The sequence below is a fragment of the Fukomys damarensis genome, unplaced genomic scaffold (genome assembly GCF_012274545.1).
Source record: "Fukomys damarensis isolate Sample0158 unplaced genomic scaffold, DMR_v1.0_HiC HiC_scaffold_17, whole genome shotgun sequence".
NCBI classification, from domain to species: Eukaryota; Metazoa; Chordata; class Mammalia; order Rodentia; family Bathyergidae; genus Fukomys; species Fukomys damarensis.
This window is the reverse complement of record NW_022900929.1, coordinates 6,258,680-6,285,695: the sequence shown is the minus strand read 5'-3', so window position 1 is coordinate 6,285,695 and position 27,016 is coordinate 6,258,680. Positions and strand designations below refer to the sequence as shown.

Below are 27,016 nucleotides of genomic sequence, written 5' to 3'. Positions count from 1 at the left end.
TCTCCCCTTCCCAGCATCCCACTCAACTCCCTGGTGTCTCAGCCACAGAGAACAATGGGCAGGGCGACAGAGAACACTAGACATTAGCACTAGGGGATTCAGAATGTTTCATTTAACGCCAGGCCTGCTGGCCTCCTTGGGATGCCAGCCTCTCTTCACACTGGGCCATGCCCTCTGTGACTCTGTGGCAGGGCCATGACCAGAAGGTGGGCTGGCCTATGATGGCCCCCAGTGCCAGCAGCTAGCCCAGGAGAGCTGCTCCCAGCCCTGCCCATCCTTGGGGACTTCCCGATGAGACCACCATGGCACGGAGGCCAAGAGCAGCTGGCCATCACAGGTCACATCACGGCCTCCATGTGCAGGATCTTCAGGGCCTCAGAGATCTGGGCGCTGGTGTCCATCTGGCCATACATGCCCACGAGGAAGGCTCGGTGCAGCAACACGGCTGCGTGCTCTGCAGGGAGATGGTCAGGCAGCAATGGGAAGGGAAGGATGGAGCTTCCTGGCGGGAGCGGGCAAGGCTCACCTTGGCAGAGTAGCGTGTACTCGGGCAGATTCCTGAGGGCCGTCTGCACCACCTCGAAGTCTCGGCTGCCCAGGCAGTACATGAAGGTGGGCAGGAAGTCAGACGCAATGCTGTAAGAGACGGACAGAGTGGGTCCTGCCCACCATGCCAGAGATTCCAGGGGGCACCACAGCCAAGCCCCGCTGGAAAGGGTGTGCTGACCTGCCAGGAAGCCTGGTCCAGCCACCTGGGGCCCTGGGCAGCAGCTCACTCTGCAGCAGCATCAGGTGTACAGGGGGCTCACCTGGGGTTGTTCTGGATGGAGCGCAGCGCCAGGCTGAAGGCCAGATTGCGGCAGGACTCCTCAGCTGAGCTCATCAGCCGCTGCAGGTTGGTCTGTCAGGGGCGAGGCAAGGTTACCTGCGGCACCAGGTCAAGGACTCACCTCGCCCCATGTAATGGCTACCCCCACGGGGTGGCAGGTCCAGCCCTGAGGCTGGTCCCCAATGGCTCAAGCTACAAAAGAGTTGGGCACAACTCGCTTACAAGGCCCCTGCCCAGGCTCCGGCCACTCACAGAGAAGAAGCCCAGGATCTCAGGTCTCCGCCGGGACATCTCGTCTATGTCACTCAGGGCCTCGAGCAGGTCTAAGAGGGACAGAGGGCAGGGCCAAGTTGTAGAGGGAGCCACGAGGTTAAGGAGAACCTTCTGCCTACTCTGCAATCACCTTGAGCAACCCAAGAGCCCCAAGGGCCTGGAAGGTCTCCCTACTCTGTAGCTACCCTCCCTGGCAGCACCCCCACAGCCAACTGGCTCCCATGTGCAGGTCTCTAGGGAAGTCCATCAGGCCACCCCACATTCAGGGCTGAGTGGCGCCCAATGTTCTCACCTGTCTGCTGGCCAGGCCTCCTTCCTGGAGTACCCCGACACTCTGGGGCACTGTGGTCTCTGTCTAGAGCCTCACACCCCAATCAGACCAGCAAGCTGAGCAGCCCAGGGCCCCAACCTGGGCAGCACGGGGGAGCCAGCCCCACTCACCCTCAACAGTCTGGCCCCGAGACAGCCTCTTCATGTGTGGAGCCATGTCAGCCGCAGTCAGGGGGGTGGATAGGGAGACGCTGACCAGTGGCAGGGAGCTGGCTGAATGGTCATCTGGAAGAGTTTGGTCAGTCAGTGCTGCAAGAGGCCAGCCTTGCCCAGGAGGGTCACAGAAACAAGGATCCTCCCCTGGAGCACGCTGGGTCAAACATGGTACCCAGTATGCAGCAGGTTCTCTGCGAGTGTGGTGGGGCTATGGGCAGCTAGGCGCCATTTCTGGAGACATGGGTCTTCTTGCTCCCTTATGCTGCCCACCCCCATCCACTGCCCCTCAGACCATGAGAGCACAGGAAGTACTGCCGTGGGGCATGAGAACCAAGGATAAGCCCTGCTCAGTGCAGACAGTGAGGCTTCCAGAGGGACAGTGGGATCTGGTGAGGTCCCTGGGGCAGGTGCACCACTCCATCAGGCTGGCAAAAGCACCAGCCATGTAAAACAAGCAAGGTACCAGGGCTCACAGCACCCCTATAGGGACACTTAGGATGGCTGAGGACCTCCCTGCAGCCCACCGAGACCCTAGCTGGCACTCACCCTCACCCTCCTCGTCCAGGCTGCCGTCAGCTCTGCCATCCCTACTGGGAAGGCTGAGCCCCGCCAGGAGGGACTTCAACATCACCAGGTCACTGTTGTCGGAGGAAAGGTCGCTGGGGGAGAGAAGGCTGACTTTTACCTGGGGGAGACACTGGCAGGTGGGGCTTGGGGAACAGGGAGGACAGTAGAGGCCCTGCAGAGAATGAGAGGCCAGGGCCCCAGGAGGAGGAGGCCCTGTGGGGACGGAGGCGGGGAGCTAGAAGGTGTGGAGCAGCCCTTTGCTATCGCAGTCCAAGCACCCCAGACACATCCTCAGCTGCCATCTCCCTGGCCCAACATGCCTCCTGGGCACGCACTCACTGGAGGGGATCTGCGTGCTTCTGCAGGAAGGAGACGGCCGCCAGGGCACTGCAGGTGAGGTACTTGTGGATGAACTGCACAAACTTGCTGATGAAGGGAGCCAAGTGGCGGGAGGACTTCCGGTAGTTCTGCAGAGAGGCAAAGTGCTCAGAGCCCTGTAGCTCTCCTGGACTCTCAGACAGAGCCACCCTGCTGACAACCACACGGTGTGCAATGGATCTGAAGGTGGCCGGCTGGTTACCACACAGACATGAAGCATGTGACGAAACAGCAAACAACAAGCAGCAAGCTGAGTACCCATGAGTACTCAAAGACTTGGGGCCGCCCAGGCATAAGAAGCTTGGGTAGGGCATCTACAGGGTAAGAGCTGATCCCCAGGGCAATGGAGGAAGCAGAGGCCACTGAAATGGGCAGCCAGGCCTTGGCTCTCCTGAGCGTGAGGGGGTCCCAGGGGTCCTAGTTCAGGAAGCTCGGGTCTAGCCCAGTCCATGGGAACAGGGTAGAGAGGAGCTGAGATGGAGGATTTGAGGGTGTCAGGACCCACCAGGAGCAGGCGCACAAAGGAGCGCAGGCAGTCCCACAGCGCCCCCTGGTGAACACTCTGGAAGATGTGCGGCTCCAGCAGCCCCAGCAGCCCGAGCACATGCAGGAAGAAGGTCAGGTGGCCTTGCTGCCGGAACTCCTGGAAGTTGAGGTGTGTGCGGCCATGCAGCAGCGCCGCCATCATGGGCAAGTGCCTGTGGGCAGAAGGCTCCATGGTCACTCCTGGCCAAATGTCAACAGCCTCAGAGTCCCCCGCATTCCAACCCACACTCCTAGAGACTGTAGACACCAGTATCCCCTCCTTAGGCTCACGCCTCACTGAGGGAGCACACCAAGGCCACTACCCACAAGGGCCAGGCTCTGGGAGACTCTGTCCAGGGAGCAGCTTTGGGCAGCAGGGCCTACTCTTGCACCATCCCTGAGCTCCAGGGATGCTGGGGGCCTAGGCCTGCACCAGCCACCAACTCCAGGTCACTGGGGGCAGTCTACCTTATCTGCTTCTTTGGGGTCCACCTGGCTCCTGAGGCTCAGCCACAGGCTGGGGGATCCTGTGGCAGCTGTAGCAGCCACGACTCATGGTTGCCATGCACCAGCTTCTAGCCGCAGACCCCTCTGGAACTCATGTCACAGCACGGCTGGACATCGGACACTGCCACAGGACCTGTCCCAGCTCGGGAGTGCTGAGGGCAAGGGCTGTGTTCTGCCAGTGGAATCTTCCTGGTCATGGTCATACCCCAGGTGCCTCCCTCTGGGGCTTCATTCACATGAATGGGCCACAGTACCTGAGCAGCAGGATGGGGTGAGCCACAGCCAGCTTCCGGCAGGCCATGTTGGCATCTGCCACTCGGCTCTCAGAGGACCGGGAGTCACTGGTGTCAGCGAGGAGGGTGATAAAACGGTGAATGAGCCCGTCCAGCTGAGAGGAGGGGAGGCGTAAAGTCGGGGTGGGGAGGGTGATAGAGCCTTCCAGGAACCTGCTAGAGACCCTCACAGCCACAAGTGGGAATACCCCAAATAGCCCTTGGCAGGGGTGGGAGACAGATAAACAGTCTCTGTGGCAATGGGAAGAAATGGGCTATCCACACACACACGTACAGGTATTCTTGGACTTATCTCAGGGAACACCAACCCCAAGAGCACACACGAGGACGGGGTCACACTGGTGGGAAGGAGCAGAGGAAGGATGTGTCTGTAGTGATGGCACTGCCCCATCTGGATGGTGGCCTCATAGGTCATATGTGTTGCATGCCACATACACATGCAACCTTCCATCAGCCACACCTGAGGAAAGCAGGCAAGGGACAAACAGACACCACACCACAGCCAGGAGGAGTGCCAGGAGCAAGAGAAGAGGACAGGCGAGGTGGCGAGACAGGGCCACCCTCACACTAGGAGCGCTGTTCACCACTTCCCGGTTTGGGATTCCATTTCAAGGCAGGGCCTTAGGATTCCTCACAGGTCAGGCTTTCTGGGGAAGCTGGCGCGCTAGGCTGACTGTCCCCACCCACCAACCTGGTTGTGGCCATTCCCCTGGGGCATGAGTAGGAGGCACCATCTCACCTTGCAGACGCTACTGCCGGTGGCCCCCTCACTGAGAGGCACGACCTCAGGCACTGACACCCGGAGCTCTGGCCGCTGCAGGTAGAGCTGCAGAAGCAGGTCCCGGCATCGCCTGCCCAGCACACTGTAAGGGAACAGATAGGACCGCTGGACGGATGGGGCAGGGGCCAGGTGGGCCAACTAGAGCCTGGAAGGGGTAGTGACTGAGCATGCCAATGGAGCCAAATGGCTTGGCCCAGAAATGCTGATGGAACTTGGGCCCGAGCACTGACTAGCTCCCAAGCTCGGGCAGTGTTGTCACACCACAAGGGGACAAGAGGGCCCCAGGTACCTGTCTCCCCACTGCTGGATACAGCCGGTCAGGTACTCCGTCACTTTTCTGACATTCTCATCACTGCCACGGCAGCAGCTAAGCAGTAAGGGCAGCCGAGCCTGAAGGAGGGTGCAGGCCGCTGCGTCCCCGTCCTGGCTCCTGGTCTCCGCCTCGGCCAGGATCAGCTCCACCAGGCTGACAAGCTCTGCGGCCTGGACACGGAGCACTAGCTCTTCCCGTCGCTTCTGCAACCAGGAGCCCAACAGTCAGCCTCTGGACATGCCACCCTGTAGGGCTGGACCACCCCTGCCCCGTCAAGACCTGCCTGCGGGGTGCGCTGGTCCCTTCCCTGCCAGATCCTTGGAACATGAATGCAGGCCCAGAGGAAGTCCAGAGAGGCAGAAGGGTCAAACCTGGGAGGAAGAAGGCATTCTGGCTAAGCCCAGGGAGCATGGAGGCCCTTGGGAAGAAGCCCGCAGCCTTTGAAGGGATCCTAGCTGCAGGACCATTGGCAGAGATGTGGGCCTCCCTGACTCAGGCCAGTGCCAAACTCCCACTGTGGAGCAATTGCACTTGTTGGCCCCGTCCACCCTGTGTGCTTGTCAGAGCCACAGATGGCTGCGCAGGACAGGTCTTGGCAACACACAGTGCCACACCTTGGGTACACTCCCTCTGGCACCCGTAGCACAGTGTACAGTCAGAAACCAAGGACAAGGACAAGAGCCGGGGAGATGGGCTGCCTGCTCTCTTGGTGAAGGTGCTTGTGCCCTGTAGGGGAGAGTGCGGGGGCCTGGGGCAGCATAGGCACGCTGGACCTCTGAGGAAGTGCTACCCTGGAGTGAGGGTGGAGGCATCCAGCACTGCCAATGGGGTGAATGTCAGATGTGCCCTGTGACCCCAGTTCAGAGACACGTATCTACCAGAACCAGTGAGCAGGTGGCGCATACAGCTGCCTGAACAGAGCTGACAGCTCCCAGCACAGGGGCTTGAGCCCTGTAGCTATTGGGCAGTGCCCGCAGGGTGCAAGGCCCAGGCAAGGGGGCCTCACCTCTGCTCCCGGCTCTGGCCCAGCAAGACGCGGATGCACTGGTGCAGTGTGGTCCAGCTGGACTGGTGCGTGAGGAGGGCCAGCAGATAGGGGCGGAAAGACGGCACCTGGGCACCTGCATGGCCTTTAGCCTGGGAAAGGAGAGAAGCTGGGATGATCCTAACTGGGCTGAGGGACTGGCTGGCCCTGCTGAGCCAGATCAGCTGATGGCACCTTGGCGGCTACCCATGAAATAAATGCTCAAGGCCAACACCAGTAGGACTCAAGGTTGGGAAGCAGCCCCGAGGCCAGGATAAGGGCATTGGGCAGCTCAGGAAAGGGTGGACGCGAGCCAGCTGCTTGCAGTGGGGAGAGAGGGCGGAACAACTCGATGGAGATGGCTGCTCCTGTGCTAGGAGCCTGCTGGCTGATACTCACCATGGCACACTTGGTGGGCAGCCACTCTCCGTAATACCAACCACGGCCTCACCTCTGCTGCACAGCGTAGCATCGGGGTGGAGGTGCCCCAGGCCCTGTCCACTGCCCTGGATGGTGCTGTCCCCACTCTGGGAGGCTGCTGGGCCTGACACTGAGGAGCCCTATGCCTGGTCCTCTTCTGGTACCACAGGGATTCCGTTCTCCACCGGGCTGCCCCGGGCCCAGTGGCCCTCAGTTTGGCAAGGCAGCCCCAGTCCACCCACACAGACCCTTCCCTCCTATGGGGGCCCTTGTGGGCATTATCCTACACCACCACCACCAATCCCCAGGCAGGTCAGGAATCCAGAACACCCTGTGCCCTTGGGCTGGTCTGTCACCTTCCTCCGAGAAAAGAGCAGTCGCCGCTGCAGGTCAGGACAGCTGCTGACCACCTCAGGGTCCAGCATCTCCAGCCAGTCCACAAGTAGTCCCGACAAGGGTCCCAACCGCACAGCCTCAAGGCTATGGGGAGAGGGAGTCAGGGAAGGACCTGCCAGGACCACCCCCTTGGGCATCCTCAGCTTCTGCTCACCTGCCACCGCCGTCACCATCCTGCTTCCCTGGGGTGGGTGGCTCCTCCTTCTCCTGCAGCAGCAGGGAACTCACCACCACGATGGGCCTGGAGGCAGGGCTTGGGCAGGCAGCATCCGAAGTGGCAGAGAAGAGTGCGGTCAGCAACTCCTCCAGGTGGGGGGACCTCACCTCAATCAGGCCCTGGAGGACTGTGTGAGGGACAGGGGAAGTCCTGTGTCACCCTGGGCTGAGATCTGGGGTGAGGAGCGCTCCTCCCAACAAGGACACTCCTGTTCTGAAGAGGTCCCACAAGGGTACCTGGGAGGGGACATCTGTGAGCACTGAGTGGTCCCTGCTTGTCCCTCTGGCCATGAGGGGAGCTTGTCCCTAGGCAGAGCGGTTGCAGCCTGGGCCTGAGCCTGGCAGGCTGATACCTTTGCTGATGAGCTCTGGCTCCACGCTGTACCTCTCTCCAGACTTCAGGGTGGCGATGACAGCCCGCACGGTGGAGGTGATCACCTCCAGGTCATGATGAAAACCCAGGGTCTCAGCCAGGTGCAGGAGCCCGCTGCGCACTGCAGGACAACCAGTGTGACTTTCTCTAGCTGCGCTCTGCCCTGCCCTCCTAGTGCCCCACAGATGCACCTGTCTGCATAGGCCGATCTTTCGTCTTTCCCCAGTCACTCGACCACCCACACATGTACACATCGGCTCTGGTGGCTGACTCCAGTTGCTCACCACTGCCCTCACCATCACTGATCCTGCGTCTTGCCGAGTACTGGGTGGCAAACAGCTTGAGCTGGGCCTGCAGGGGCCCCTCGTCCACGGCAGGGCTGTCCAGCCACTGCAAGGTCTGCATCAGCACTTTGAGGAAGAGTGAGGAGAAGCCAGTGTCCTGGGGCACACAGCGCTGCGGGGACAACAGGCAACATGTGGACTACACTAGCCAGAGACAGCCCTGAATGGCTGGGACAGGACGGGCCCCAAAGGGCGACAGGCCACTGCAGCGGCCCAACACCATTCCACCTGCCCTCACAGTAACGCATCCCAGGACAGCCCAGCAGGGCCTTTAAATTTGAGGTGCTCTAATGGCAACTTCGGTTTTTTTCCAGACTGAGGACTGACCCCAGGGACAACAGGGATACATTCCTGGCTTTTTTTCCCCCCCGTACTGGGGATGGAACTCAGGACCTTATGCTTGCGAGGCAGGAGTAGCGCCACTAAGCTAAATACCTGGCCCCCGTGGCCTCTTTTTTTTATTCTTATTTTTATTTTGAGATGTCTTGCTACGTTGCCCAGGCTGTCCGGGAGCTTGCAATCCTCTGGTGTCAGCTTCCCAAGTATGTGGGATCACAGGCAAAATTCTGCCTGGCTGGCAATTTATTTCTTTGTGCTTCAGGAGGAGAATAAAGTAAGCACACATCTACACAGCAACACAAACAACAAGGTACACTCAAGTGAAGACAAGGCACACCCTGCAAGGCCCCAGGGCATGGGTCCATCACCTATGGTATGGGGAGGGGACCCTGCTTGCTGTCCTGACATAGGTGGCTTCTGCACTTAGGAAGAAAACCAAGGCCCACACAGGCATCCCTGTGAAACTGGGGCAAGTGCAGGACTCATGGTGGATCTGGGTAACGGCCAGACCTCTCACTCTTGCCCTGGGACACTGAAGCCATGGCTCCTGCTTCCTCACTGCAGGTACCTGGTACTTGTAGAGCTGGCGCATCAGCGGGCAGGAGAGGAAGTGGCTGCGGTGCATGGCCATGGCCAGAGCCCCACCATGTGGGGAGCCTAGGAGGGTGGCCATAGCCTGCAGGAGGCGTACCGCGATGCCTGACACCTCAGGCGTCCCCTGGCGGACTCGGGCCAGCTCCTGGCCCAAGGCCTGCTGCAGCGCAAGGGCAAACGGCCGGGGGCTGGAGCTCTGCCAGCGAGGGTCCGGGCTCAGCGGAAAAATCTGGAAGGGTAAGGTGGGTGTCAGGACGGGGAGCCCTCCTTAGATCCCTGTTCTGTTGTGGCCCCAACCATGTGGACTGAGGGGCCCAGGGCCCTTGAGACCTGTGTTATGGAGCAGTAATGGGCCCAACAACCCTGGGAGTTGCCTATGAAAGCTCTCGAATAGGAAGGTACAACATGGGCGGGGCCCACATGGGGACAGGCAGTGAGCCCTGCACATCTGGGCCTCTGCAGGTAGAAAACAGAGGGCCAAACAGAGGGGTGTGCAGTGGTGGCAAGAGCAGATAGAGCAGGATGCCACACCTCCCACATGTAGGTCTGTACCTGGGGGCGAGGACACACGTGTGTAGGACTCATGGCAGCAGTGCCAGTACCTGCAGGAACATGCTGGCCAAGTCGTCTTCGGGACCCAGCACTCGGACCTGCATGCCTGCCCGAGTCCTGCCTTGGCCTGCAGGGTGCTCCGGGCTGCTCTTCGGTTTTGGTGCCTCTGTGCTGTCTAGAGAAAGGGACATCGCCACAAGCTGGAAACTGACCAGCTCTAGTGGGGCAGCCCTAAGAACAAGTACAGTACCACTCAAGGACATCACCAGAGAAGAGATGGCTCCCATCCCTGCAGAGGGTCAGCACTCCTTCAGACCCAGTCTACAGGGAGGACAGACCCAACACAGGGGACCCAAGCTGGCCCCAGATAAGGGCCAACCAGGGAAGGAGCGGCGGGGTCTATGTGGCTGGAACCAGGGCCATGGTGCTGGGGCTGGGAAGGGGTGGTACCTCGCCGAGGGGGCAGGGAAGCTGTGAGCAGGGAGTGGAAGGTCTGGCCTCCAGATGCGCCTCTCTCATGCTGCACCTCGACCAGGTGGGCCATGTAATCTGCAAGACAGCAGCAGCTCAGTCACAGCCACACATGGACAGCAGCACTTCTTCCCCAGGAAGTCAGACTGAGAAGTCTCACATGAGCCCAGAAGTCCTGGAGATTCCAAGGGCTGTAGATGAGCGACAGGATCCCCAGCGAGGCAGTGTCAGTATCCAGAGCCCCATACTCCCCTGGGCTTTAAGCCAATTCCCAACGGGGCCCTGGTGTTGCAGCCTGGGCTTTCCATGCCTCACCTTCAGTACCTGAAGCTCAACCTTCTCAGCCACCCTCACCCAGGCCCCATGGCCCTGCGACACTTGGTCAGACTGGCACAGCCAATCATGGGTGCTCACTCTTGTCCATGATGTTCTGCTCCAGGGTCTGGGGGTCATGGGCCACTGCCTGGTCCAGATACTGGAGGAGTTTGCTCATGCTCGACACGGGGATGCCGAAGGACTGGACAAAGAGCAGCAGCTGCTGGGGCTCCAGGTCCTGCAGGGCTGTGGGCAGTGCTCATTCAGTGGCTCCCTGGCACCCCCACCCAGCGTCCCACTCTGGAGGGCAGCTCAGCAGGGGGGCTCAGAAGGCTCACAGCAGTGCTAGGGACCCGGTGGTCAAGCTGCTCTCAAACCACACAAGGCCACAGAGGGCTCTCTAGTGTATTGGTAATGGCATCACAAATGCTCACGGATGACAGAAGACTCCTTGGGGCATGTCCTTCCCCAGCATCCTGAGCTAACCACCCACTCACTCAAGCCCCCTCACCTGCCCAGGGGCTAGCCAGCCTGACTGTTCTGCTGGACCCACCTCTCCCCACTGCAGCCTGCCTAAACTTTACAAAACCTTCAAGAACAAACTCAGAGGCCCAAGATTGTTCCTCTTCCCTCCCAGTCCCTGGCCATTTAACTTCCTTTCCAAGATGCATTTCCGATCCATCATGGGCATGGCAGCTGAGCCTGGTGTGGCCATGACTCAGCAAGCCTCTGCTGGCCACATGGATGCTGCGAGCCTCTCAGAGGCCCAAGGGCTCATGGGTAGCAGGCTCCTGGGCCCCTTCCCTTCTCCCAAGCCCAGTCTGGTGCATACCAGCATCCACCAGACGGGGCACCTCGGAGCGGATCATGCGCAGCTTCAGCCAGTCAGGCAACAACAGCGCCTCCTCTGATGTGTCCACCAGGAAGGCAGTGGGCAGCGGCTGCTTCTCCGGGAACCAGATGTCCAACAGCTCGTAGAACTCACTATCACCAGCTTCAGGAAAGATGTAGGTGAGCAACCTTCTTCTCTAAGGGCCCCGACTCCAAGCAGGACCACAGACCAAAGCTGGCATAGCCTCACTGCCCCTCAGGGTTATCCTCCTTGTACAGTGGGAAACTGAGGCCTTGAAGGAACAGGGAAGACTCAAATGCAGACAAGGACCAACTGCCCAATGCTGGCCATGAATTAAGGTACTTCATTTGTGGGGCAGGTACAGCACTCCCACTTACAAGTGAGGAGAAATGCTCTTAAGAGATGGATCTGTCTCCTGAGATCCCCTACCCCAGGAACTTATACCCATGGCACATGCTACCTGGCCGGGCCAGCTCCCTTCCAAACTCCCTCTTCACAAGGCCTAGGGAAAGCCCAAGAGGCGGGACAGTGAGGCCAGCCTCCCCCTCCCCTTCCCAAGGGTGACACAGTGGACATATACCTGGGGCTGGCTACCTTCACTGCCACCTGTTGGTCGCCATTCTGGCAGTGCCCACCCATGTGCACAAGACCCTCCTTAGCCTTGCCCTCCCCTTGCAGGAGTAATCAGGTAAGTGGTGAAATAGTCACAATGGCCAGGAAGAAAAAAAGGAAAGACTGCTGGCCAGAGGGCTCTGTTGGTCCAGGCCACTGAGATCTGGACACAGCTGCTGGGCAGGGGCTTAACCCTCCAGGACAGACCCTCACTGCCTGACACTGCTCACCTCGGGGTGGGCCCAGGGTCAACAGGATGACCATGGCGTGGACCACAAGGATGTGCATGGTGGCTGTCTCCCCACTGGCCCAGCGCAGGAAGACTTGGTCCTGGGACTCCGACTGCAGAGAGAGGACAGTGGACTAGGGGCCAGGTACCTTGCAAAGCAAGGATCCTGGAGTCAGGGGCTGAATGTTGCCTTACCCAGCTGTAGACCTCCTCGCCTTCTTTGCTCTTGCGCATGCGCCGCACGTAGCGGGAGAAGACAGACAGCAGGGCACCCAGAACTGTGTCAGAGGTGGCGCTGCAGGAAAGCTTGGAGAAGAGATGTGCCATGATGGTGGAGCGCTCCACGACTAGCCGGGCCACGTCCTGGTGAGACGAGGACAGTCAGAGGGACTGTGGCCACCAGTGGCCATTCTCTCTTCTCACTACACACCAGCCCAGAAGCTGGTCATGACACCATGTGACCCTGGGCAGCTCACACGCTGCACTAGGAGAGGAGCATTGTGAACTGTTCCCAGCAACACGGAGGGTGCTCAGGCAGAACCAGGGAAGGCAGAGGCCCCAAGGTTTCCTCAGACTCTGAAGGGGACAAGGGGCTCAAAGGAAAGGCTGATGCCGGCTGTCAAAGTCTGCCTGCCACAATGCAGAGAGGAAGGGGTGTGTGGGAGTGGGGCAGACACAGACCACCGACACCACCCACCACCAACAGAAGCACAGTCTTCATGGCCAAAAGAAAAGACCATCACAACCATCCACACAAGACATTTATACACACACAACAATGCCACAAAGCCTAGCTGTGAGCCACCCCAGGATGGACACTGGACCAGAGGTTTGGTGGACAGAGACCACAGAGATTGCCAGGTGGGCAGACCTGTGTTTGCAGCCCCCAGCAAGGAAGCCGGGCTGTGAAAGAAGCCCCATCCCAGTGACTGTTGTTCACTCACTTGCTCCCTCTCCCACCTACACACTCAGGGCCCAGGACTTGCTCAGGTCTGCACTGTGGCTGGTGTGGCTAACAGGAAAGCCAGGTCGGGATGTCACCCAGGGGAGGACAGTGTAGAGAAGACAGTAACATCCTGGGGATCCAGCTGCCCTCAGCACTGTGTGAGAACACGCTACAGCCCCCTCATGCCATCAAAGCCCTCTGGACACAGCAGGCTCCAGCTCCTGCACCCCCTCACCAGGGCAGGTTCCCACACATCCCGCCCCGCTCACCAGGGCCAGGTCACTGTGAGGGCCCTGCTCCTCCACCGGCATGTGCTGGGACAGGTAGACCAGGTAGGCACTGATGGTCTGGGGGTCAGTTTCCATGTGGATGGCCTGGGGAGGGAGGGCATCTCAGCTGCCTTCTGGGCAGCACTCCTACCACCTGCCTGCTCTCCGTGCCCACCCAGCTGGGCCCTCACCTGCTGCAGTGCTAGTGCAGTGGCGGCCCGGACACTGTCGAACAGGGGCAGCCTTGGCAGGTCCCGAAGCAGCCACTGGTAGTCCTGCAGTGCACCTGCTTCCCCTGAGTCCTCCTCCATGGGCAGCTCCTTCTCCTCTCTGTCCCGCAGGCCGCCCTCCGAGAGCACCAGTGACAAGCCCTGTGGGCACAGGCATGCAGCTAAGCCAGCCTACCCACTCTCGGGGACCACACACGCTTCTCCGAGCCTTTGGCAGAAGATACAGTGCTTCCCAGGCACCACAAGAAAGGGGGTGTGTGTGTGTGTGTGTGTGTGTGTGTGTACACGCTGGGGGCCTCAGGCATCTAAGTACAGCTTCTGCTGTGGTGCCAAACCTTCAGGCCCTGCTCAGCGCCACCTGAGAGGCAGCAAGTACCAATCATGCTTATGCTTCACCTCATCAACCCAAGAAGGGACAGACATGCCAAAGGTCTGTGGTTCTCCCACACTATATGCCCCCTCTGCAAGTGCAGGGTCAGGAGGCACTAAGTATTTAAGCAAAAACCAGAGAGGGATAGAAGCAGAGCCTGCACACATGGGGACACAAAGGCCAAGGCATTCCAGGTGTGCTCACCTTCATGGCCAGCACACGGGACGCCACCTGTGAGGAGCCAAGGCGCCGCAGGAAGTAGTCAAGCACCTCACACGTGGTCTGCTCATCAGCCTTCGGGCCCAGCAGCAGGTCCTGCAGGCGGCCCAGCAGCTGCTGCTGCTTCTGCTGCCTCTGTGGATGAGAGAGCCTCTCAGGGGACGGGGCAGGCTGGGAGGCCTGGCTGGGGTAGACAGGCACAGTACCCACCTGCCGCTTCTTGGCCTTCTGTTCCCGGTTCTCGCCCTCGTCCTCTTCCTCCCCCGAGGTGGGGTCATCAGCTGCGTCATGCAGCAGGAATTCACACAGGCACTGCACGGGCAGCACGTCCAGCGAGCCCTCGCTTGACTGTACCAGGTCGGCCAGCCAGGGCATGGACTGCGAGGAGGCCTAGGCACATAATACAGGTGGCCCATGCTTTAGCACCCAACCCTGCAGCTCAAACCTGCCACCCCTGCTCTGCACTCTCCCACCAAGGCCAGATCTCAAAGTGCCCTCTGTGGAGCTCCACACAGAGACCTGTGAGGAGTCGGGGGGCACAGCACTGAGACAAAATGGTGCCATCTGAACTCCAGGAGCCCGCACAGGGCGAATATAGATGTGCCCTATCCCGCAGGTACCCAGGTACACTCCATCTCTCAGGCAGGTACTCTCCCCTCTTTCCAAGCTGCTCTGAGCCCACAGCAGCCTGAGCCCTCCCAGCCACCTGCTCTCTATCCCCAGAGCCTTTCAGTGGGGCCCACCTGCCTCTGGATGATGTTGAGGAGGAAGTCGGGGTTGCGGCTGCGACACAGGAGGTGCCCAAGACGTAGGGACTGGTTGAGGCCCTTTACCTGTTCCAGGATGTGAGGAGGTGGCCTCCGAGGGGGGCCCCTGAAGGTCACAGAGGACAGGAGGGTCAGAAAGCTATACCTGCACAGTACTCCCCAACCCAACAGTGATGGGCAAGGGCAAAGGAACCACCGCCCGTTCCCAACCCTGCTCGTGAGGGTATAGCCAAGACTCTGGGACTAATGCCAGGCTCAACCCAGCTATCCCCAGACCTGCTCTACAGAGATGGTACCAATGCAGAGGGGCCTGGGGGTGGTGGGTTGGCCCTGCCTGCCCCTCCACTCAGCCCACCCAGGCCAACCACCTGCCACAAAGATCTACTCTGCCCTGGGCCTCAGGGTGCTAGGAAAGGGCATGGGGCATACTGAGGGTCCAGGCTGGTGAGCTGTGACAGCAGGAGGCTGCTGCTCTCGGTAATTGTCTGCTTGGTGGATGCAGCAGCCAGATGGCCCTCGAATGCTAGGATCTCCTGTTTCTCCCGCTGGGAGATCTGCAGTTCTCGGTTAATCATCTCAGTCCGGGTCTCCTCATCCGTCAGGGTGCATGGTGGGTAGGAGTAGTTACTGGGGACCAAGTAAGGAAGATCTTGTCACCCTGTCCCTACACAGGTCAGAGCCCGCCACATGATGCTCACAGACACAGGGTCAAGACTTGCAAGGCTGCCACTGCCTGGTGCATGGCCTGAAGTACTGGGTGCCCTCTGGGGCTAGTGACAGCACCATTAGGCTGAGCCCAAGAGCCTGGTGCTCTGGGAGCCCCCGGCCACTTCCTCCCATGGCAGCACTACAGACCTCTCTGGCATCAAGCACAGTTGGTATCAGACTCCCACAGTCTCGTCCAGGACGCACTTCCTCATGTCACACTGCACATTATATCACAATGCACCCCAACAGGTGCCCCCACCTGGGGATCTCTGGGGGCAGGAATCACTGGCAGGGACTAATGGTTTGACTCCTTGCCCGTGTCTTAAAACCTGTCTTCCTGTGGTGTCCCTTCCTGAGTTCTGTTCCCAATGTCCCACACTTAGGCTGATTCTTAGCCATATTCCTTAGCCTTCAAGTAAAGGGGGTACCATATCTCTCAGCCATAGACCACACAACGCCACAGCCAGATACGGGCCAGGTGCCCATAACCCCATGGCTGCACATAGGCCAGGTCCCCACAATGCGTTTCTAGGATGTGGCCTGGTCTCTGTGATGTCATGGTCTCAGACTCCACCACAGTGTGACCACTGTCCTGTCTGGTGCCTTCTCTGTCTAGACTGGCCACCTGATAAGGGAGTAGGTCTCTCACGGCCCTGCCTAGTACCATGCTGAAAGCACACTCACACTGTGCTGTGGTCTCAACAGCTCTGCCTGTCCTCAGGCTGAGCCAACCATACTGCGCCATTCACCACAGCTGGGCCAGTCAGGGCTGCCTATCTGCCTGGAGTTTCTTCCATCCTAACACCCTGCTGTTGTGACACTTCCCTCTGTTCTCAGACCGACCATACCCACCCATGTCAGCAGGACAAGTGCTACCCAGGATGGGCCAGTGGGGGCTCCACAGCCCTCCCAGCAGGACCCTGTAGAGTGGTCTCCATCCGCACTGCCCCTCACCCCACCCAAAGGTATTGGGAACAGACTTAAGTGTGGCGCACTTGGATCAGAACTCAATCCATCAGCAAATAGGCACGAGGGAGGCAGCACACTGAGGCAGGAGACTGGCTACTCTCAAGCCTGGCCCTGCTCCTTGCATGTCCCTGGTGCCCTGGAAGAAGCAGCTGACTTACTTGGTCATCACCATCTCCATGAGCATCTTCAGTGTGGGGTACTCCTCCCAGGCGGCCAGACCTAGGGCAAAGAGAACAGAGGGCTGGGCTCCCTTACAGGCACCAGGGTGGCCAACACTCCAGTCCCTGATACATGAGTGGCCCCCAAGGAGGAATCACGCATCCATGACTCAGCCTGCAAGTAGCCAGGACAGGCTCACCGATGTTCTCGGGATTGAATGCAGCAACGACCAGCAGCAGGGGCCATGCCTTCCAGTAGAGGGTGGAGATGGCAAGGTTTGGGGGTTGGTACCTGAAGGGCAGGATGTTGACAACATGGGCTCAGCCACCCTGAGCTTAAGGAAAGGAAATCAGTCCTAGACAAAGCAGCCATAGCACAGGCAGATGAACCAGGACTGGCCAACCTGGTTACACTCTGGACTGCGACATTGCTGGGGTGCCTTAAAACCTCCCCTCCTGGGATTCCCCTCCAGTACACTTGTTTATATCACAAACATGTAAGGTACACGATCATATCCTGGCTCAGGGCCCATGTCACTCCCTCTAGGCAGCTCTGAGCCCTGGGCCACTAGCGACCCTCCCATGCCTCAGTTCCCATCTATTAAATGGGAACAGGGTGGACAAAGTAATAGATGCTTAATGAAAGTCATCTATCTTATTCTCTATGTCGAAGAAATGAGAAATCCTGGTATTCCACAGCATGCAACTGTTAACGTTTAAAAACGACATAATATAATCATAGCTAAAGTACAGTCTGCAGACAAAATAGACCCTAGCTATTAGCAAGAATGAAGAAAATCTGTGTGATACAGACGTGAGAGATACCCAAGTAGGCTGTCAAGTGAAACATCAAACTGGAGAGTACAAGCCGGGGACTGAGCTCAGTGGTGGCATGCGTGCCTGCCTTGCAAACACAGGTCTCGAGTTCAATTCCCAGTACCAAAACAAACAAAAAAACAAATTGGAGGGCTGGGGATTTAGCTCAGTGGTGTCATCACCTGCCTCACAAGTGCAAGGTCCTAAATTCAATCCCCCAGTAACAAACAAACAAACAAAAAGCAAATTGTAGAGTACAGCATATGATAGCAATCCAAGAAAGAAATTAAGAAAAAAGTTCCTCACCAAAAACAATGAAATATTTAGATATAAATTTAATAAAATAATTTTTAGGCTTACCTAAGAAAAACTACAAAGCACTGTTGAAAAAACCAAAGATGTAAAAGAGATTACAGATGTGGTGCACTTGGAAAGCTGAGGCAGGAGGATCAGCATGAGTTCCCGGCCAGCCTGGGCTACATAGTGAGTTGAAGAACAGCCTGAACTACACAGTGAGACCCTGTCTCAAGAAACCAAACCAGGGCTGGGGATTTAGCTCAGTGGTTCCAGCGCCTGCCTTGAAAGCACAAGGACCCGAGTTCTATTCCCAGTACCAAAAAAAAGAAACCAAACCAAACCAAAAATCCAGAAACACATGTGTTCATTCAAGGACTGAGTAGGATCTCTACCAAAATTCCAGTTGACTTTTTACAAAAATTAACAAGCTGATCACAAAATTCACACAGAAATGTTAGGATTCAGAAGGGCAAAAATAACCTAGTTACAACAAAACTGCAGGACTCTCTAATTTCAAGGCTTCCAATTCTGGAGACCAGGCTTCCCAGAGTTCCCCCGAGAGCCAGTGGGGCAGCCTCAGGCTGCCTGCCAGTCAGGGGCCCTGGGGCTTACCCAGGTGGGAGCTGGATGTTCTCTGGGTGGTGGTAGGTGCACAGGTTCAGAACTGCATCGATCAGCTGGATTCTCTCCACCTTCAGCACTTCTACATCTGAAACCCAAACAGGCTGCAGAAGGCCGAACAGAGCCACTCCCCAGGCATCAGGCCCAGGACCCACAAGGGCAGGAGAGCCCATGAAGACAGGAGCTTGGGTCAAGTGCGGGGTAGGATGGGGTGATGACTCAGTAGCCATATGGCAGACACAGGGAGCATGTTTGGGCAAGATGGGCACTGGGGCAGTCTAGAGGGCAGGACTATCCAAGGGTCTTGCTGCCATGCCATGGGTGTTAGCCCTTGGCTAAGCTGAGTATCATTCCACGATCCCTTGAGAAGAGACTAGATGGGCAGAAGGCCCGCTGTGTTTCAATACATCAACAACTCATGGGAACCTGAGGCAGGGCAAAGGGGAATCCCTGCCAAAGACACAGAGTGATCCTGGATGCCCAGGCCCAGGTCCCCACCAAGAAAATCTGTGGCCCACAAGGGCATGGAGGGCTGGGAAACCACAAGAGTTGGCACCACCTGACACAGGCAGTCTCACCACTGTGGGCCCAGGAGCACATAGCAGTGCCCAGGCAGCTTTCATGAGGTGAGGGGGCAGAGTCAGGGTGAGGTAGTCCCCTAGCAGGGTCCAGCACAAGATCCAGAGCAAAGCTCCAGCAAATACTCACCATCCGCCTGAATGGCTGCAGCTCGCTTCACAAGGTGGTCAGCAAGTTCCATGGCATCTGCGGGGCCTAGAGGCAGCTCCCGGGACAGCCCGATGACCAGGATCCTCATCAGGGTGTCCTCCAGGATGGGTACCTCTGAGCAAAGGCGCAGGAAAAAGCTGAGGGCGCACAGGGAGGGGTGGTTTTGTGGGGGGCCAGGCTCCACAGGCCCAATAGCCGGCACCAACCCAGCACATGTGCTTGGGAGCCCCTGCCCGTCAGCCAGCTCACTTGCGGTCACTCTCGGGTGGCCAGTTGTCCCACTTGTAGTAGGTCTCGGGCTGCTCCGTGAAAAGCACCTTGTGGAGGCTGTGGACAGAGTTGGGCCATCAGTCAGGACATGTAGCTCAGAGCACAGGCTCACCTAACCAGTGCCCATGGGCTCCGCTCAGTCAGGGGCTGTCAAGGGAGAACCATTAGGGCTGCCTGATTCTGCGGCTACCCTCGCCACAGCTCACAAGGCTGAGACAGACAGCTCCAAGCCCCAAGGTCCTCCTGCCCTCTGAAGTGGAGGCTCTGTACGTGGCTCTGACACACTCAGGAGGGCACCTGTCCCTTGGCTCAAGGACTGGTGCTGTCTACCACCACGCCTGGACCCCATGGCAGCCATGGCCCAAGATGACAAACTTCTCCCTGGCGAGTCCTGCTGCATGTCTGAGGTGGTGGTGGCATAGGCCAGGTGACAATGCCGGCACTTACCAATGCACATAGTCCTTGGGGGTGAGTTTGCTGATGGAGGGAACGACGGTGTGAAGCCACCAGACAGCATCGCGCTGGATGGCGGCAATCTGGTTCTGGAATGCACGAAGCACCTCGAGGTCTGTGATAGACAAGAGGAGTTAGTGGCCTGTGTGTGACAGTCTTGTAGGACAACAAATGCCCACAGAGTCTGGCTCAAGGCTAGATCAGGAGGGAGGCTGGACATTAACAACCAACCTAGGGCCACCCAGACCATCAACAGATCAGGGAGGTGAAGGTCAAGTCAGCCTGAATAACACTCAGGGAGTGGTCCATGACCCGCTGATGGTCACAAGATGCCTGGGTCAGGAAACAACAAATCCCTGATCTCATCCAGTCTCTTCAACGGCCCCTCGGCCAAACCTTTCCAGGACCCAGGCTGACTGACATACAGTCTCCCCTTCCCCTCTTGCCTGTGGCCCAAAGGCCCCTGCTGATGGACAGGAGGAAGAGACCAGTTTCCAGAATCTCCCAGTTCCTCCAGTGACTGAGCTAAGACTGCTCCCTCCCCGCCCTCTACTGGCACCTCAGGGTATAGCAGTAGCCTTAGCCAAGAGAGGGCAGAATGTCACCAGGCCCCCGCCATCTTACTCCTTTTCTCTCCTTTGTCCCAGGCGACGCCTGCCTCCTTCACCTGTGCTGTGATGCCCAGCATCATGGACACGGCCAGCACGTCTGTGATGTGGACCACAAACCGCTCCTGCAGGCCAAGCACAGCGAGCGGAGCTAGCTCCCAGAAGGGCTGCACCTGCAAGCCCTGCACCACACTCAGGCACAGCCACACACGCATATGCACACACACAGAAGTAAGGGAGGGCTGTGCAAAGAATCCAGACAGAGCCCGGCGGCCACTGTGCCAGGACAGTGATCTGGCAGGAGCACGTCTTGGGGCCTGAGAGCAGCTAAGCAAGGTCCTGCTCAGGGTACTTAGAGTAGGGTTGGCCTGCAGAGTTGGACAAAGCCCCATCACGAGAAGCTAACGAACAGGACAACTGCCAACATGCTGGGCCTTGGGGACCCACCACACCTGCCCTGGTCCTCCTGTAAGCTCCTGACCCCTCTTCTCATGCACTGAGGTCTCCTCTGCCCCTACTGCACAGGCCCTGTCAACCATCCCTGTTCACAAAGTCCCAGCTCCCCAGCCCAGGTGTTGTCCTCACCCAAAAGTGAAGCCATGGGACCCTCTGGGCCTCACTGACAGCAGCCCTCCCTCACTCTGTTCTGACCACTTAGACCACAGTGCCAGACAGGTACACCAGGTGGGAACACCCAGGAGCAGACAGCTGAGCAAACACCAGAGAAAAAGGGAAACCCCCAAACACAGGAGACCACCATGGTGACAGAGCAGACCGAAGCACCTTGAACTCCATGTCCAGGTACTGGGGCTCCTTACGCTCCTGCATAAGCCCGAGGCAGAAGGCCTGGAAGTTGATCTCATGCTTGGTTTGCTTGATGATCTCCCGAAGTAGCGCCCGTGAGGCCCGAAGGTAGTCGTCCTTGCTGGTCAGAAGGTCCTGGAACACCATGGCCAGGAACTGCAGCAGAAAGAGACCAGGTGGGTGCTGAGAACATAGGCCATCCAGTACAGGGCCCCTGTCACCAGCTTATACCCACTGTCAGACTTGCCACTGGGGCCTCCCCAGACCTGCTCTAGATCACCCCTTGCCAGTTCCTGAGCCCCAGGCAGGTCAGCATGTGAGGTCCTACAGGGGGCTCACAGACCATCTGTCCCAAAACCATGGGCATCCATCCCCTCTGCCACAGTAAGCTTCAAGAGGGAGATGCATATGACTTCACTCTTGGCAAATGGCCATAGGGTGCCTCCTCAGCTGAGGGGACAGAATGACTGACAGACATGGGGTGATGGGCAAAATACTGACAGTGAAGACACAGGAACAAGTATCCTAGACCCTGCCTTCAACCTCAAAGAACAGCAGAAGCCAGAGATCTCAACTGGAAGTTCTAAATAACACACTACATTTCTAGAGATACAAAGCCACAGAGATGATCGGGTTTAGGGCAGGAGAATCAGTAGGAAGCTAACATTCAACTCAGCCCAGCACAGCTGAGCAGCAGAAGCACTTTCTAGGCTTCTGTCTATGGGGACCTGGGCCAGGGACCCCATAGCCAGCACACCCAAGGCTCCTGCTTAGTTTGGGGAAACCACCGCTCATGTGGCTTGAAGACTTTTTGGGCCACACTGCTGCTTCCTCAACAAGCTGAGTTTTAGTTTCCAAAGACAGACTGGAAGCAAGATTCAAACACTCCCGCCCCTCCCAGGGCCAAGGAGCTTTCTCCCACACACCAGCAAGCCAGCCACCTCCTCCGAACACTGGATAACAGGCCACGCCCATGCTCCCCTCCAGCCAATGCCACACTGGCCACTGTGGACAGGAGCAGGGCCAGGCTTGAGGCCCACAGTCCCAGCTCACCCAGTGGGCACCCACCTTGGGCGCCAGCTCAGAGCTGTGCTGCAGCACAGTGTAGAGGATTTGCATGTTGTTGGGGTTCCGGGCATTGGACAGCTCATTGAAAATCACAAACTTGATGGTGGTGCCCAGGTTGTCTTTGTGGGCGTTCAGCAGCTCCCTGGATGCAAGAATCAGGCACATAGGCAGGGGCCAGGCACTGCCTCTCATCTGCCACCCCAGCACCCACCTGCTCCTCGCCTATGGCCCCTGCCCTTCCTGCACACCTGAGGCATAGCATGTAGTGGTTCAGGAGCACCTTGGGCTTGAGGCGGATCTTGATCAGGTGGGAGATGACGTCCATGTCCTCTGGGCCATGCGTGTTGCAGTTCATGCACACAGACATCAGCAGGTCCTGGGCCGGCCGGGTCAGCTGCAGAGGCCAAGACAGGACTGTGAGTGCAAGCCAAAGATGGCAGGATGGCAGGAGGGCACCGCCAAGTGAGGTCGGCCAAGGCATTGCACCAGACCCACCTTCGGGTTCTGCAACCACATCTCCAGCCTCTGCACAGCCAGCAGCCGCACCTCCCGGTAGCCACAGGCAGAGGTGAGCAACCGCAGGAGGTTCCTTGAGACATTGTCAATGGGCTGCCGCCGATTGAGCTGGTCCCGCAGCATGTCCAGCACATACTCTTCCATGCTCTCTGCGAGGTCATCGTACCTAGGCCAGAAGGTGGAAGGGAGCAAGGAAGGACGCTGTTCTGGGCCCTCCCAGCCTCCCTCCCACCTGGCCCCAGCCTGGCTGTGTGGCCCACTTACCTGGGCATGAGCTGGCCCTCCTGCGTGGGGCTCAGCTTCTCTTCAGCGATCAGCAGCTCTGTTTGACTGTCCTCTTCCTCCGTGAGAGAGGGGTGGGGACTGCTCCCTACATGGGCCATGAGAGCCCCATGGGTTGCCCTTCCTACAACCCTGGCCTTCTATCAGCACCCTCCCCAACCTCAGCTTCTCTCCCCCTGCCCAGATCTAGATGTCCCTCTTTGCCCTCAGATGCCCCTGTCCCTTACCAGCCCCAAGGTCGCCCCCGCTGCGCCCTACTTCCCCCTGCAGCAGCATGCTCTTGGGGGGCATCCTGGTATTAAACGCCGTCTGGATATTGTCCACAAATGTCCTGCAGTGAGGGCTGTCCACCCAGATCCGCTCCCCCAGCGAGTCTTCGATGTATACCTGCAGCAAGCCACAGCCTCAGGCTGCGGGCAGCCCATGTCCCCTGCATGCAGATCAGCCGCCCCACCAATGGGAAGGGTGCTCCAGAGCCCTCACCAACCCCTCAGTGCAGGAGAGACAACGGCATGGCATATGGCATGGCACTGGGCCACAAGATGCACACAGGGGAAGGGATTCTGCCTGCCTCCTACACTGGAGGCCTGGGAGGGGTAGCTCACCTTGACGAAGATCTCCGGCCAGTTCTCGTCCTCCTCGTAAGCAGCCATGAGCAGGTTACAGGCCAGCACAGACACTAGGCTGTTCCCTTTGGCCTTGAAGTTGATGGAGGCATCCCGCCTGAGGAGGCTGCACAGGGCCTGCAAGAGAGAGTGCATGTTTGTCTTGGGACCTCACCCACTGAGACACAGCAGGCTCTAGAGGGGGGCTCCTGGGGAGCAGGAGATGAGGCGACCTTACCTCAATGACACCTTCTGTGGCAAAGATGTTGGGCTTGATCTTGGCCAGGTACATGAGGCTCAGGTAGAGCGTGCTGTCAGGCTTGGCCCGTGTCACCTTTAGTTGCTTCACTGCCCCACATAGTACGCCCTCAATCCTGTCATCGTTGCCCTCTAGCTCAGCCGCTTCAATCTCGTCCAGCAGCACTGTGGGGAGAACTGGACAGCAGGGGAGCTGATTAGAGCAGGGGTCACTCACAGCCGCCAGGGTACAGCGAACTTCAGACACCCCACGGGCAGGTCTGACCAAAGCACGATCCTCTCCAAGCAGCTTCCTACACAGGGATCACGGCAGCCCATGGGTGGAGGGCAGAGGTCCCCTCCAGAAGGCAGAGGATGTGCTTTCCACAGCTACATTTTACTTAATCTTCAAAACCATTTTAGAGGTGATACTAGAAACAGCAAACTGGTGCTGGTGGTAAGGACTTGCAGCTGAGATGGACCCTTCTTCCTACAACCACAGCCATCGATGCCAACACTGCCTGCCCACTGGCCTGGTCCAGCCCCTGAAACCACCTCGGCTTCACCACCATGTGCCAGTTGCACCAGGCCCTGTCCTATCTCACATCAGACACAGCCCAGGCCTCTGCTCTGCTCTGCTCACCCACAACCTTGGCTGTCTGTCAGAGTCAGCTCCTCCATGAAGGCTATCAGGGAGCTGTGTTCACACCCCTCCCAGAGCTCAGTCACAGGCTGCTTCCCACCACAGTGACCTGGCCCTGCCCTCCTGCTTTCCCGTGGATTCTCTGAGCTTCCTGAGGATGAAGGTCACACAGACCACCAAACCATTCAAATGACCACTCAGTAGAAGTAGTAGCCTGAGCCAGGCGTGGTGGTGCACACCTGTAATCCCAGCACTCGGGAGGCTGAGGTAGGAGGATCGCTGTGAGTTTGAGACCAGCCTGGACTACGTAGTGAGTTCCACGTCAGTCTCAGCTACATAGTGCAACCCTGTCTCAAAAAACCAAAAAAGAAGTGATAGCCTGGCTTTACTGGATATGTCACCACTAAAGCCAACAAGACCAACAAGATGTTCTTTTTGGCTCCTTCAAAGATGTTATAACCATATAAAGAACCAGGTCTGCTTTTAGAGTACAAGCTCAGCAGCTGACTGGTTCGATTGTCAACAAATCCTACTCTACAGACATCACAGAACCATTAAAAATGAACTTGGAGGAAGTGACACAGAAAAGCAAGGGTGAGCCAGGCCAGGTGGTACATGTCTATAACTCCAGCACACTGGGAGGCTGAGACAGGAAGATCACAAGTTCTAGCCCAGCCTGTGCTTAGTTAGAAACGTGGCAAGACCAACTGGGTGTAACACCACAAACCTGTAATCCCAGCACTCAGGAGGCTGAGGCAGAAGGATTGTCATGAGTTCACAGCCAGCCTGGGCTACAAGTGAGTTTAAAACCAGCCTGAAATACACAGCAAAAGCCCGTCTCAAATAAACAATCAATTAATCAATAAATAAACAAACAAAAATACTTAGCTAGATCTTGTCTCAAAGTTTTTAAAAAATTGGGGCTGGGGATTTAACTCAGTGGCACCACACCTGCCTCACAAGTGCAAGGTCCTGAGTTCGATCCCTGGTACCAGAAAATATATATATATATTTTTAAAAATTATAAGAGTGGGCTGGAATGTAGCTCAGTGTGAAGATCTTGGGTTCAGTTCCCAGTACCACTAAAAGGAAAGACAGACAGAGAAAGGAAAAGCAGGCATGATTTCAGATGGGTGCAAATTAAAGTCTGTGAACAAAATGACCATAGGTAAAGTATATGCTTCTGTTGGCATCTACTGATACTGTCCGGCTGTTTCTTCGACTGAAAACAGGGAGCAACAAACTCTTCACCGTCAGCAGCCAGAGAGACACACTAGGATTCTTGACCTTAATAACCCAGGCTGATAGCACCTGGGTTCACCTTTCCCCACCAAGAATCAGAACAGCATCCATCCAAAAGGGGCACTCAACAGAACAAACAAACAAACAGACAAACCCGTTCCTGAAGAGCTGTGTGCACTCAGAGGCATTCAGGAGGAACTGGGAGGAACAAGACCACAGTGAGCAAGCGCCCACTAAGACACTCAGGTACCTGTCCCCACAGAGGACCCTGGGGCCTGCATGGTGCCAGGCCCGAAGGGACACTTGTCAACTGGAGAGGGTCTTGTTCTTGGGAACACCAGAGACTGACTTTACCTTCAATTGGCACCACAGATGGCTCTTTGATTGAGGGAGAAATGGCTCGTTTTTCTGCCACTGCAGCCTCAGCCAGGCGCCCCAGGGCGCTCAGTGGGGGTGTAGAAGAGAGTTTGGGGCGTTTGGTGAGGCCCGTCAGTGAGGAGGCACCGGACAGGGCGGTTGCGGCATCCCGCTTGCGCTCTGAAGGGAGGCCAGATGGGGCTGGCTTCAGCAGGGTGGACGCTGTTTTTGATTCGCTGGCCTGGCCCTTGGAGCCCAGAGCTATGAAGTCCCCTGGTGGAGGGTGCCCTGCAGAGAGGGAGGTAGAAAACATGCACGTTTGTGATGCCCGAGGTGTAAGAGATTGATTCCAACACTGTCACCTCAGAGGACATTACATAAGTCAGAAGAGACAAGAATGAGGCCCAGGGTCACTCAGCAAGTCAACACCACAGCCAGGACCAGTGTGACAGTAACAAGTGATGGCTAGGGGGCTGCACACTGCTGCCTACAATCCGGGCCATCTCTGACCTGCAAGTATCAGTTTACTTAATCTTCAAGAAGTTTCTGGGACAGATGCAATTACTCTCACTTTACAGTTCTAGAAAACGGACACATACAAGTTAGGCAGTGTGCTCAATATCAACAGTTTGCAAATGGCAACAACAGGGCTCGAGTCCAGGTTAACAGCGCAGCAGGGGAGCCTCCTGAGGCTCAGCTGGGTCAGAACCACGGTGTCCGGCAGGAGGTCGTGGCGGCGCAGCTCTGCCTGGCTGGGACGACCAGTGTCCTAGGGACTCTTGAGCCCCAGGGGGCCGCATGGAACGCACCTGAGGGCTTGGCCGCGGCGCTGGGCCTGCGCACGGTGGTGGGTTTGGCTCGGTTCATCGTGCCCGCTGAGTTCGAGCTCTTTGCAACCTAGACGTCACCTAGAGAGGAGGCGGCAGGAAATCACTATCTCCTCATTCATTCGTTCGCGCCGCGCGTGCAGGGCCGAGTGCGATCAGGGCCGCCGCGAGGGGCGCAAGACTGCAGAGGACGCCAGTCGGGAGCGGAGACCAAGCGCAGGAGGTGGGGACAGGTGCTAAGAGCCGCGGCAAACTCAGAGGCTGCCCAACACTCCGACTCTCCGCGGTCCCAGCCGTCCCGGAACCGGAAACTGC

At 57.8% G+C, this 27,016-nt stretch overlaps 1 protein-coding gene across 4 annotated transcripts; it reads right to left on the bottom strand.

The window, feature by feature from the left end:
* On the bottom strand, window positions 1–27,016 carry Ints1 (integrator complex subunit 1). Of its 4 annotated transcripts, none has more exons than XM_010612100.3 (47): window positions 26,684–27,016; window positions 25,872–26,162; window positions 23,634–23,830; window positions 23,396–23,533; window positions 23,018–23,177; window positions 22,773–22,878; window positions 22,488–22,680; window positions 22,241–22,386; window positions 21,993–22,134; window positions 20,904–21,080; window positions 20,137–20,245; window positions 19,507–19,627; window positions 19,039–19,116; window positions 18,769–18,926; window positions 18,052–18,148; window positions 16,527–16,618; window positions 16,327–16,387; window positions 14,921–15,118; window positions 14,468–14,597; window positions 13,935–14,114; window positions 13,710–13,859; window positions 13,097–13,276; window positions 12,906–13,010; window positions 11,886–12,053; window positions 11,692–11,803; window positions 10,829–10,990; window positions 10,096–10,242; window positions 9,661–9,759; window positions 9,261–9,385; window positions 8,633–8,887; window positions 7,666–7,837; window positions 7,362–7,502; window positions 6,947–7,136; window positions 6,753–6,876; window positions 5,959–6,089; window positions 5,236–5,323; window positions 4,929–5,155; window positions 4,598–4,721; window positions 3,820–3,953; window positions 3,039–3,231; window positions 2,495–2,622; window positions 2,135–2,247; window positions 1,544–1,657; window positions 1,082–1,152; window positions 810–901; window positions 527–636; window positions 1–454 (listed from the first exon to the last, which is right to left on the bottom strand). In XM_010612100.3, the coding sequence occupies exons 1-47, from the start codon at window positions 26,739–26,741 to the stop codon at window positions 339–341; spliced, it is 6,603 nt and encodes a 2,200-aa protein (XP_010610402.1). In that variant the 5' UTR covers window positions 26,742–27,016; the 3' UTR covers window positions 1–338. The 4 variants fall into 4 exon arrangements, with proteins under 4 accessions (XP_010610402.1, XP_033620709.1, XP_010610404.1 ...); XM_033764818.1 differs by having other exon boundaries at window positions 22,488–22,674; XM_010612102.3 differs by having other exon boundaries at window positions 38–454; window positions 7,678–7,837.

Coding starts and splice junctions, on each gene's coding strand:
- Ints1 (XM_010612100.3), bottom strand. CDS start 26,741: ATGAACCGAGCCAAACCCACCACCGTGCGCAGGCCCAGCGCCGCGGCC. Junction 16,619..18,051: donor AACATCCAGCTCCCACCTGG/GTAAGCCCCAGG, acceptor CCTGCCCTTCAG/GTACCAACCCCCAAACCTTG. Junction 15,119..16,326: donor ATGGAGATGGTGATGACCAA/GTAAGTCAGCTG, acceptor CTTGGTCCCCAG/TAACTACTCCTACCCACCAT.